Raw genomic sequence first — 11445 nt, 5'->3', positions numbered from 1 at the left:
AAATATCAGATATATATTAGTAAAAATTCTGTAAAAGTTGGACTCCAATATAATACATTACTTTGTGCAAATGTATGAACAATGTATAAGATAAAAATAAATGTTACTTCATTCGAATAAAAATTCTGAGTTATTCCACAAGTTCACTATATGTGGGTAATTGCAATGGGTATGAAATATCCTTTCGTAATAAGAATGCCTTTGGCACCACAAGTTCTGGCCACTATATTATGTCATTGGGAGAATACGCATGTTTCACCAAAAAGATTTGACAAGTTTAAAATGCTAATATGATACTTTTACCAATTTAATTTACTTTTTAAAAATATCAGATATATATTAGTAAAAATTCTGTAAAAGTTGGACTCCAATATAATACATTACTTTGTGCAAATGTATGAACAATGTATAAGATAAAAATAAATGTTACTTCATTCGAATAAAAATTCTGAGTTATTCCACAAGTTCACTATATGTGGGTAATTGCAATGGGTATGAAATATCCTTTCGTAATAAGAATGCCTTTGGCACCACAAGTTCTGGCCACTATATTATGTCATTGGGAGAATACGCATGTTTCACCAAAAAGATTTGACAAGTTTAAAATGCTAATATGATACTTTTACCAATTTAATTTACTTTTTAAAAATATCAGATATATATTAGTAAAAATTCTGTAAAAGTTGGACTCCAATATAATACATTACTTTGTGCAAATGTATGAACAATGTATAAGATAAAAATAAATGTTACTTCATTCGAATAAAAATTCTGAGTTATTCCACAAGTTCACTATATGTGGGTAATTGCAATGGGTATGAAATATCCTTTCGTAATAAGAATGCCTTTGGCACCACAAGTTCTGGCCACTATATTATGTCATTGGGAGAATACGCATGTTTCACCAAAAAGATTTGACAAGTTTAAAATGCTAATATGATACTTTTACCAATTTAATTTACTTTTTAAAAATATCAGATATATATTAGTAAAAATTCTGTAAAAGTTGGACTCCAATATAATACATTACTTTGTGCAAATGTATGAACAATGTATAAGATAAAAATAAATGTTACTTCATTCGAATAAAAATTCTGAGTTATTCCACAAGTTCACTATATGTGGGTAATTGCAATGGGTATGAAATATCCTTTCGTAATAAGAATGCCTTTGGCACCACAAGTTCTGGCCACTATATTATGTCATTGGGAGAATACGCATGTTTCACCAAAAAGATTTGACAAGTTTAAAATGCTAATATGATACTTTTACCAATTTAATTTACTTTTTAAAAATATCAGATATATATTAGTAAAAATTCTGTAAAAGTTGGACTCCAATATAATACATTACTTTGTGCAAATGTATGAACAATGTATAAGATAAAAATAAATGTTACTTCATTCGAATAAAAATTCTGAGTTATTCCACAAGTTCACTATATGTGGGTAATTGCAATGGGTATGAAATATCCTTTCGTAATAAGAATGCCTTTGGCACCACAAGTTCTGGCCACTATATTATGTCATTGGGAGAATACGCATGTTTCACCAAAAAGATTTGACAAGTTTAAAATGCTAATATGATACTTTTACCAATTTAATTTACTTTTTAAAAATATCAGATATATATTAGTAAAAATTCTGTAAAAGTTGGACTCCAATATAATACATTACTTTGTGCAAATGTATGAACAATGTATAAGATAAAAATAAATGTTACTTCATTCGAATAAAAATTCTGAGTTATTCCACAAGTTCACTATATGTGGGTAATTGCAATGGGTATGAAATATCCTTTCGTAATAAGAATGCCTTTGGCACCACAAGTTCTGGCCACTATATTATGTCATTGGGAGAATACGCATGTTTCACCAAAAAGATTTGACAAGTTTAAAATGCTAATATGATACTTTTACCAATTTAATTTACTTTTTAAAAATATCAGATATATATTAGTAAAAATTCTGTAAAAGTTGGACTCCAATATAATACATTACTTTGTGCAAATGTATGAACAATGTATAAGATAAAAATAAATGTTACTTCATTCGAATAAAAATTCTGAGTTATTCCACAAGTTCACTATATGTGGGTAATTGCAATGGGTATGAAATATCCTTTCGTAATAAGAATGCCTTTGGCACCACAAGTTCTGGCCACTATATTATGTCATTGGGAGAATACGCATGTTTCACCAAAAAGATTTGACAAGTTTAAAATGCTAATATGATACTTTTACCAATTTAATTTACTTTTTAAAAATATCAGATATATATTAGTAAAAATTCTGTAAAAGTTGGACTCCAATATAATACATTACTTTGTGCAAATGTATGAACAATGTATAAGATAAAAATAAATGTTACTTCATTCGAATAAAAATTCTGAGTTATTCCACAAGTTCACTATATGTGGGTAATTGCAATGGGTATGAAATGTCCTTTCGTAATAAGAATGCCTTTGGCACCACAAGTTCTGGCCACTATATTATGTCATTGGGAGAATACGCATGTTTCACCAAAAAGATTTGACAAGTTGAAAATACTAATATGATACTTTTACCAATTTAATTTACTTTTTAAAAATATCAGGTATATATTAGTAAAAATTCTGTAAAAGTTGGACTCCAATATAATACATTACTTTGTGCAAATGTATGAACAATGTATAAGATAAAAATAAATGTTACTTCATTCGAATAAAAATTCTGAGTTATTCCACAAGTTCACTATATGTGGGTAATTGCAATGGGTATGAAATGTCCTTTCGTAATAAGAATGCCTTTGGCACCACAAGTTCTGTCAACTGTATTATGTCATTGGGAGAATACGCATGTTTCACCAAAAAGATTTGACAAGTTGAAAATACTAATATGAAACTTTTACCAATTTAATTGCCTTTTTAAAAATATCAGGTATATATTAGTAAAAATTCTGTAAAAGTTGGACTCCAATATAATACATTACTTTGTGCAAATGTATGAACAATATATAAGATAAAAATAAATGTTACTGCATTCGAATAAAAATTCTGACTTAACCAATATTTAAATAGAAAGAATATAAAATTTCTGACCTTCTTTTACCAATCAATTGAATATTTTTAATATTCCTCCTGGCTGCTGAACGAAAACTGGTGATGGCAATAAATAACTTCTTCACAGAATATAACTTAACTGGAACAAACTGTAGTCGTTACACAGATTTCCCGCCAATTTCGTACACTTCCACAAATTTTCAAATTTCTAAGGTAAACTTAATCTGATGTAAACATCAGCAAATCAGGCAGTATGCTGTCGGTCCAGTAGAACGATTAAAACATTTAGAGCCATCAAAATCTGTATGCTTGCGCCATCTGCTATAAATCGAACAAACTATAGTAAGCAAAACGCACTTTACTCTGTAACCAATTTTAAAGATATACTATCACGCCACCTATGAAGTGCTGCCAATTATCAGCCTTAATATTAGTTAAATTCTTAGGTTGGCTAAAGATTGCCTTCGAGCTCTGAGGGACAGATAAGAAAGGGTGGGGGTAGCTGAGTGTCCTACCCCTGGCTACGACTGGGAAAGCATCTCACGACATAGCAGCAGCTTTCTATGTGTGAGAGCTGCGCGCGCAGAGGACGGCATGGTGGAGACCCGTGGAGAGAATATTCTGTCCACGATCTGGCTTCACTGAATTTGTGCATAGCTTAGGAATGGTATCTCCGTCAGAGGTCCAGCACCAGGAGCAAAAGCAACTGTCAAGAGAGAACAAAACGGGAAATAAAGAGGATAAACTATCGCGTAAGCTAAACACTTTCTTCGTTACATAAGTATAGATGAAATAAAACTGAAGAAATTCCAGTTTCCTCTATCTTTACAAATCATGTATAGCCTTCTCCTTTTTTTGTGTATATATTTTCCTTGCTCTTTCCATCATAACTTTAGTTAAATTCTACTCCTGTCATATTCTTAATGTAAATCAAGTCACCTCTCACATTTGGAGAAATTTAAACTATAATACTTCTCATTGTGTGTCCTTTCCTTATTCCTCTAAATTAAAAAAAAAATTATTTTTCAAAGATGGTAAAGTAGAGTGAAATCTGATTTTGTCAAATTACCTAATTGAATTAATATATTTTTTATCTCATATCTTTGGGAAAGTAATTTGAGTCAATCGAGGACTAAAGCTATGTTTTTTTTTTCAGGGGTCCGTACTGACAAACCAGGGAAACCTTTAGAAAAGAAGTCATTTTACCTTGATATAAAAAATCATGCACTAGCAGCAAAACTAGAGACAAAAATCAAGGATCTTGGTGGGGTAATTATCAGATGCATATAACTAAAGACGATATTGTCAAAAGCAAGCTTGCTGCCTGAGAATGCATCAAAACTATACATTAGAATTTGCTTCATCCTTTTGTTTTGGACTACTTTTCTGTTGAACAGGAAGTCTGTTATGATTATTAATGTTTATTGATATCAGCTGGTTCAGATGGATTTCATGCAAGCAAATTTTGCCTTCTATTCCCGCCATTTTCATCCTAAAGGTTCTATATACATAATCTATTCCACTTAACACTTTCCGTGTTACCGATCTAAATCATGTAATAGGTGTGTGCGCTATTGTGTTTTTAACCAAGTTCATAGTGCAGTGAAAAAACCCGATAAAAGTGAAACAACGGTGTGGTGTTTTTTCGAAGCTATAGAGAAAGTTTTATTTCAGTTCGGCATATCGTGAAAGACCGGCTGTTGCCAAGCTGCCCCGAGACTCCGCCCCGAAAGGTATTTCAATCCCTGAGTGGGCTAAACGATAATTTCCGGAATAGTTCGACGATGTTAAACGAAAAATCTTGCTACAAACATGAAGAATCACGCGTGTCGCTGAGAAATTTATCACTGTTGACAAACAATTAAGAAATATGAAAAACGGCGCCATCTTAAGGCCGCTTCCCAAACCATCTGAAATGGGTTATCTGGCTTGAGCGCATCTTGTTAAATTCAACAAAAGTCAATGAGGAGAAAGAAAAATATTCGACGAATACGAAAATAAAACCGAAGCAGACAGATCAAAAATGGAGAATCGAATATTTAAAAAAGAATACATCGACAGCCATTATGTGATCATTTATCGAGATTGTTCCAAGTGAGTCACTGATTAATTTAGAATAAAGGCGAAATAAAGAAACAAAAAGTCGTATAGTACACAACAACGCGAGTACAAAATATTTTTGTCAGTGCAACTTGGGCTCCATTTATTTATTAAATTTTACAGTTCAATAACAATTCATACAAAAGTTCGGTGAAAGTTTGTATACTTTATTTAAAATTAGCTTTAAAACTTTTTGCGATACTGGATAAAGTACAAAATATTAAAACATGTAAGGGAGAGATAAAATACACATAGTAAATTGAAGGAAATTTTGTTGATAAACAATGGTGGTTGAAGAAACGAATCGAACATCATCTTGTGTTGATTTTATTGAATGATGTGAAGTGGGCCACCCGTCGCGTTGGTCCGGAAAGAGAATTGTAATGAGAGTGAGAAAGAGAGGAGAAGCAAGAAAGGGAACGAAAAAGAAAGAGAGAATGAAACAGACGAAGAGTGGGAGTTAAAGAGAGAGAACAGAAAAAGCGAGAATGAGATAGGCGATAGAGAGAAAAAAGAAATGGACGGGAAATGGAGCTGGCTGGTGATTTTTGATGGCTCAGCCGCTATCCTCTTGTGTGTTTGCGTTTCTGCACTGTGGAATTCGAGCGCAAACGCGGAGCGCCGCCTCCAGGCTCGACTTCCAAGCTGTTAACGGCGAATGGCCATTTTGTGCGTGACAGTTCGGCTACCTCGACTAAACTGTCGCGTCCTCACAACTCTCTTACCATCCTCAAACGAATTTTCATATTCGACAAAAAATCATCAACCCCTCCCTGTCCTCCAACACCCTGCCCAATGCTCTGAAAACCAAATCCTTGTTGGAAACAATCCAGTTCTCCCGATGAAACCACTGAAATCCCTTGTTTTTCACTGGCTCAAGTGACAGTAACTCCAAACCAGTGCAAATTTTTGCTGAAAATTTGATTCACTTGTCCATTTCTCCTTTGACGAGTTTGCAAGAAGTTAGACCTAGTGTAGGGTTTGGAGTTTTACTGCAATATCGGCTGAAAAACGATGTGGCAATCGTCGCTGCTGACTGGGACTGCCTATTTGCCAGATTTTGGATGCAATTTTATTGACGTGGAGTGCGAGAGTGGATTTGACAATATGTGAGCTAAAAAACTTTGAACAAAACTTCTATTCTACTATGAGTAGAACATTGGTGAATCGGTTACTTACTACTGTGTTTACTTGTGAGTTGCGCAAACTATAAATTGTATCAGAGCCTTAACCTAGTTCCAACATATACACAACAATGAAATGCCTCTTATATTATTTCCTAATCATAACTCTTCCTAAGAATTTACAAAAGCAATTTATAGTGTTGTTCATTCCATAAATAAATTATTTTCAGTATATGTCTTCATAAAGACTGCTTCATACCTTTTCATTGTATTGATTAATGTGCAGCTTTGTTATACGGTTGTGTTTTTCATCATTTTTAACTTGTGTTTTTCTCTTTTGCAGAAAATTGAGGTCTTCTTAATAAAGAGTGTGAACCTTGTGATTACTGACCGAGCAGATAAAGTAAACCAGGGCTTTGAGAAGCGCAAATGGGGTTGGGCCAATGGAGGCAGCGGGGGTCCCCCCTCGCTGAGAAGCATCGAAGTGCAAACACCTACTCCAACACCTCCCACATCTCTTTTAAGTTCTGAATGTCCTTTGTCCAACTCCACCAATCTGAGGGGTCAATCTGGCCAAAGATCCGTATGTTATATTTATAAATGTTTTTCCTGTCTATTAAACTGTGCAAACAACTATTAACTGTAATCAATCAATTTCAGAAATCCCGGGTGGATGCAATGTTGGAACGTGCTTTGATACAGCCACAACAGTGTTCCGTGGATCCACTTGATAACGCCCAAAGCTGGGGAATTCCCATTTGGGCTACAGATAAACTGAAAGCTTGGCTGGACAAGATATATACCTCTCTAAAGGATACAAATAGCTTAGAATATCTGAAAGACAACAGTTGGCAGAATTCTAGAAGAAATTTAAAAGTGAAAAACTTGAAGGGATCTTATTTAAAATTTGAGTCATTTGATAGGTTGGTATCAAGATACCGATATCTCTACTGTTAAAGTGTATCCAAAATATTATATGTGTGTCTTGGCTCTAGGAGAACTAGACCTGTGTTCATAGAGTTACAAACCTGGCCATTTATCAATTATAACAGTGAAGCTGGTGAATGTCCATTTGATACTAAGAGAAAAGAAAGAGCAGAAAAGAATATTGTGAACAAAGATAAGAATAAACGACATATTCAGCCATTAAATAAAGATCAAGTAAATTAAAATAGTTAACTTTTTTTTTATTAATAAAATTGAAATAATTATTATCAAGATAATATATTTTACAGGATAAAGAAATGACTCGCCGACCACGAACCACTGCCAGTCGTGCTCGTCGGACCGAACAACTCGTTGCTGGTTATTGTGAAATTTGTCGTGTGGATTACAGAGATTTATCAAAGCATTTGCAAAGTGAACAGCATATGAATTTCGTTCGTAATGAGGATAATTTTCTGTCATTGGACACTCTTATTAATGCCGGTGCAAACGTAGAGGCTTTTTTAAAGCTCAATGGAGGCAAGGAAATAAGGTAAGGGATATAACCTAATTTTTACTACTGATCAACTCAAGCAAATTTAACGTAATATTTTCAATTCTCAGAAAAAACTGTAATTTATTTCCAAATGGTGATCGAAGTCTACACAACGCAGTACTGCCAGATGATAAAGGAGCAAAGAGCCCAAAATCCTTGGAGAACTTTGCCGTAGACGAGATAAAAATGGTGCAGTGTAATGGAGCTCGAAGGAATCTAGAGCTGAAGCTGAGTTCCCCTCATAATTTAAGAACACGTGCCAAGCATGAAAGTGGACATCTTTTGCGTTCCAAGGGTAGTCCTTGGCACGAAATGGAAAAAAGTGAAAAATTTTATGACAAATTAGAAGGGTTCACGATCAAAAAACGTTCAAAGGGTACCATATGGATAGAGGAAGAGGATCCTGACGACAAGTATAACGATATCGACGAGTTGAAACGTATTAAGAGGGATGACGAGAGGGAAGAAGTGTTGAAGGACTTTAACTTAGTACCTTGTAAAGATTCTGTAAGCTTAAAAAACGATTCGTTGAAAACCGATGTTGAGTCTAATACTGCAATAGAGTGTCCCCCGAACCATAAAGATAACAGGATAGAAACTTTGGAGAGTGCAAGGACGGATACCTTGAACTGTGAAAAGGTCAATGGATTTTCTGCCAATTGTATTCAGAAGAAACTGATGGATGAAGTGGAGGACAATGTTCAAGAGAGATTAAGGAATGACGAAGAGAGGCTAGAGGAAGAGGAAGTTGTAATGATTCAAGAAAGGGAGGGTAAGGTAGAGGATCCAGGATTGTTGAAGACGAGAACATTGAGGAGAGGTGCGAGAGCTACAAGAGGCAGGCATAGACTTTCCGTAGAGGAGCGTTTAATAGAGGACAATCGGGCATACTACAAGGTTGAGGTTCTTGGCAACAAATTAAGATCTAGTGCAGTGCCTGCTTGCAATTTATCGAATTCTCCATGCAAGGCGAATGAAGAAAAGAAGGATGCGCCGTCCAGTGAAAAGCCAGTGGTGGTTAGGTTCAAGCGCGTCCGAAAATCAGAATTGTCGTTACTTAGTGACGAAGCTGAATCCTTTATGTTTGGGGAAACGAAGAGGGATGATTCTAGCGAGGTTAGTGACCCGGACAATAGCAGTGTTTTACCAAGAGATACCGAGAGTGAGGAGCGCTATACTAGTTCCATCTGCCTGAGCTCATCTTTGAACAATAGCTCGCCGTTGAAGCAGGAATTGCTCGACGATGAGTCCCAAGATTCGAATTTCGGCCGAGCGAAAAAGAGGAGGAGAACGCAGGCTGAAGCTCTTATAAAGGACAATGCAGATTACTATAAATTCGAGGTACCGGGCAGTAGACTGAGGTATCAAGCACCGTTAACGGGAATAAGGGATCCTTCGGATTTGGAAGACAAGCCAGGGGATCAGGAGAATTCTGAGAACGATGTGGGAATTATGTATCCGTCCAAGCCATCACCGGCGGTAGAGAAGATGAAGTTTTCGTTCGAAGCTGTACCAAAATCCGAACCTTGGTATCAAACCTACGAGCGTCAAGACAAGGGAGCCGAGCTGTGGCATTATTTCAGCGAGAGTGATACGAGGAAACCTTTTTTATTACCATACGAGATTGAGAATTTTCATGAGATTCTGCTGAAGAACATGAGTAGAGTGGACGGTAAGAGAAAGGGTAAGGGAAGGTTTCCAGGGTGCGTTGGTAGATCGCCCAGGAAGAGTCCGAGGTGCCACGCCTCCACTCTGGCGATAATGTCGACGATAATTCGGAAAAGAGAACAGAATCCACCAGTTTGTACATCTGACTGCGAATCGATCAGGTCGCAGACGAATACGCCGAAGCTGGAAACAAGGGTGGATAAGTCGGATGTGGACGAGGAACTGAAGGAAATGGCGAAAACCATTGACGATATGTTGGCGATCAAGACCGCTGCCGAAGTGGACGACTCTTTCGAAGCTGACAACCTCCAAGCTTTAGAAAGCTTTGAGTCAACGACCTTGCCCAAAGGCCCACCGCCTAATCTCTTGGAGCTACTTGACAAGTGTCACGAGATCAGCAATTATTTGGAGAATTCGTCTTGTGCTAGTTCAGAGTGCGGCGAAGGAAGTTCGGAGTCCCCGTTGAAGCGGCGTAAGAAGAGAAAGAATAGAACGGGCTGGCCTGGGAACAAGATGAGGAGAAAACTGCAGAGCAAACATTTGGAATTGGAAGGTGAGGATTACACGCAAGAGAAGAAGGTCCAGAACGAGGAGATCTCCGATCGACTGTTAGATAAGATTAGTATACGCGGGATCTCCGAGGAGAAACGGACCGACGAAAGTCTTGCGGAGGGAGAAGAGGATGAGGAGGGGGATGAAACGAAGAAGTCGGAATTCACGGATGAGTTTACGGACAAGAAGTTTATGAGTGAGGACGAGAGGCTCAAGGAGAACCTGACGGCATCTGAAGAGAATCATGAACAGTCAAACGACGAAAACCATGAACTATTCAGAAAAGATAATTCTGCAGCTATGGTAGAACGACAATTCAACTCGAAAACAACTTTTAAAAAGCGTCAACGTCTCACCGTGTCCTCGGATACCTGCGAATCTCATAGTACTATTGAGAATCACGAGGTTCTCTTCGATAAAAGTTCAGAGAGTACTGGTACGGCGAAGAAGCACCTGAATTCCAGCTCGAAAAAGCGCCAGCAAAGAACTGTTATAGAAAATTCTGAAACGGAACTGGAGTGTCATAGGAGAAATGGTGCGAGGACGAAAAAACGAATGTCGTCGAGGAAACGGAAAAGTGATTCGTCGTCGGACGCTATTTTCGATGACGAGAATCTCAAGAAGGAAGCGTACATAAGTATTAACTGCAAGAAACCGCATGGCTTGCGAAAAAAATCCGAGGTCTGTGATTCTCCGGTGGTAACCGAACAGGAGCTTGATAGTCTTTCTGGAAGAGTGTCGCCGACCTTAATTGCTTCTTCGTTGGAGCAACGGAGGTCAAGCATCGAGTTTCAGCCGGTTGTCAGGATGATGAAGATTGACGACAAGGCTGATATGGACCATAGTATTTTGTCTGTGACCGTCGCGAGTAACAGACGCCTGAGGAGCTCTAGCTCCCCAAGGTCGAGCACTCAACATGTTAAAAAGCGACTGAAAACCGGACGTGGACAATTCCGAAGGTGGTTGAAGAATAGTTGAACTCAAACTTGTCTTACCGAGGATTGACCTTCGACGATTGTTTTGATCAATTAAATCATTGAATTTACCTGCGTATTATCATAACACGTAATATATATTATGTTTGGGCTATCTCCTCCAATTTGGGTGGAAAGAAAATCCTGCATTGTATATAGTTATTTGGTTGACTTGTTTAATTGATCGAAAAAGAAACATTCGCCAAAGCCTCGAAGGCCAACCCACGTGTCTGTACATTGTGTATAAAAATTTGATTTGTGTATGTAGTCTAGTATTTAACATCGCTGACAAAATAGAATAGTAGTGATATTCTACTTATTGTCGTTTCTCGTAGTCTGTTTCAAGACTACCCCACCTCTCCCCCATCTTGTACATTCATTAAATGCAGTCTTTGTGTTCACTAATAATAAAAGAGATGCGTTCCGCAGCAATTATCGTATTCGCAATAATAACTATTGTAATAAATTGAATTAGGTATTAATAGTTCATTGATTATCGCAGGATCAAT

General features: G+C 36.9%; 1 protein-coding gene across 4 annotated transcripts; it reads left to right on the top strand.

Moving 5' to 3' along the window:
- The first annotated feature begins 3658 nt into the window (after positions 1–3658).
- LOC136782797 (protein chiffon-like) lies at positions 3659–11443 on the top strand. 4 transcript variants are annotated; one of them, XM_066742476.1, is made up of 7 exons: positions 3659–3790; positions 4195–4307; positions 6606–6845; positions 6923–7185; positions 7258–7423; positions 7498–7739; positions 7811–11443. In XM_066742476.1, the coding sequence occupies exons 1-7, from the start codon at positions 3703–3705 to the stop codon at positions 10938–10940; spliced, it is 4242 nt and encodes a 1413-aa protein (XP_066598573.1). In that variant the 5' UTR covers positions 3659–3702; the 3' UTR covers positions 10941–11443. The 4 variants fall into 4 exon arrangements, with proteins under 4 accessions (XP_066598573.1, XP_066598576.1, XP_066598575.1 ...); XM_066742479.1 differs by lacking the exons at positions 3659–3790; positions 4195–4307 and adding an exon at positions 4780–5132; XM_066742478.1 differs by lacking the exons at positions 3659–3790; positions 4195–4307 and adding an exon at positions 5145–6247.
- The last annotated feature ends 2 nt before the right edge of the window (positions 11444–11445 follow it).

The sequence above is a fragment of the Prorops nasuta genome, unplaced genomic scaffold (assembly GCF_024137725.1).
Source record: "Prorops nasuta isolate Cenicafe-Biocafe unplaced genomic scaffold, Cenicafe_Pnas_1.2 PNAS00030, whole genome shotgun sequence".
Classification (NCBI taxonomy): domain Eukaryota; kingdom Metazoa; phylum Arthropoda; class Insecta; order Hymenoptera; family Bethylidae; genus Prorops; species Prorops nasuta.
Note: the sequence above shows the minus strand (reverse complement) of the source record. Positions and strands in the feature narration are given on the sequence as shown.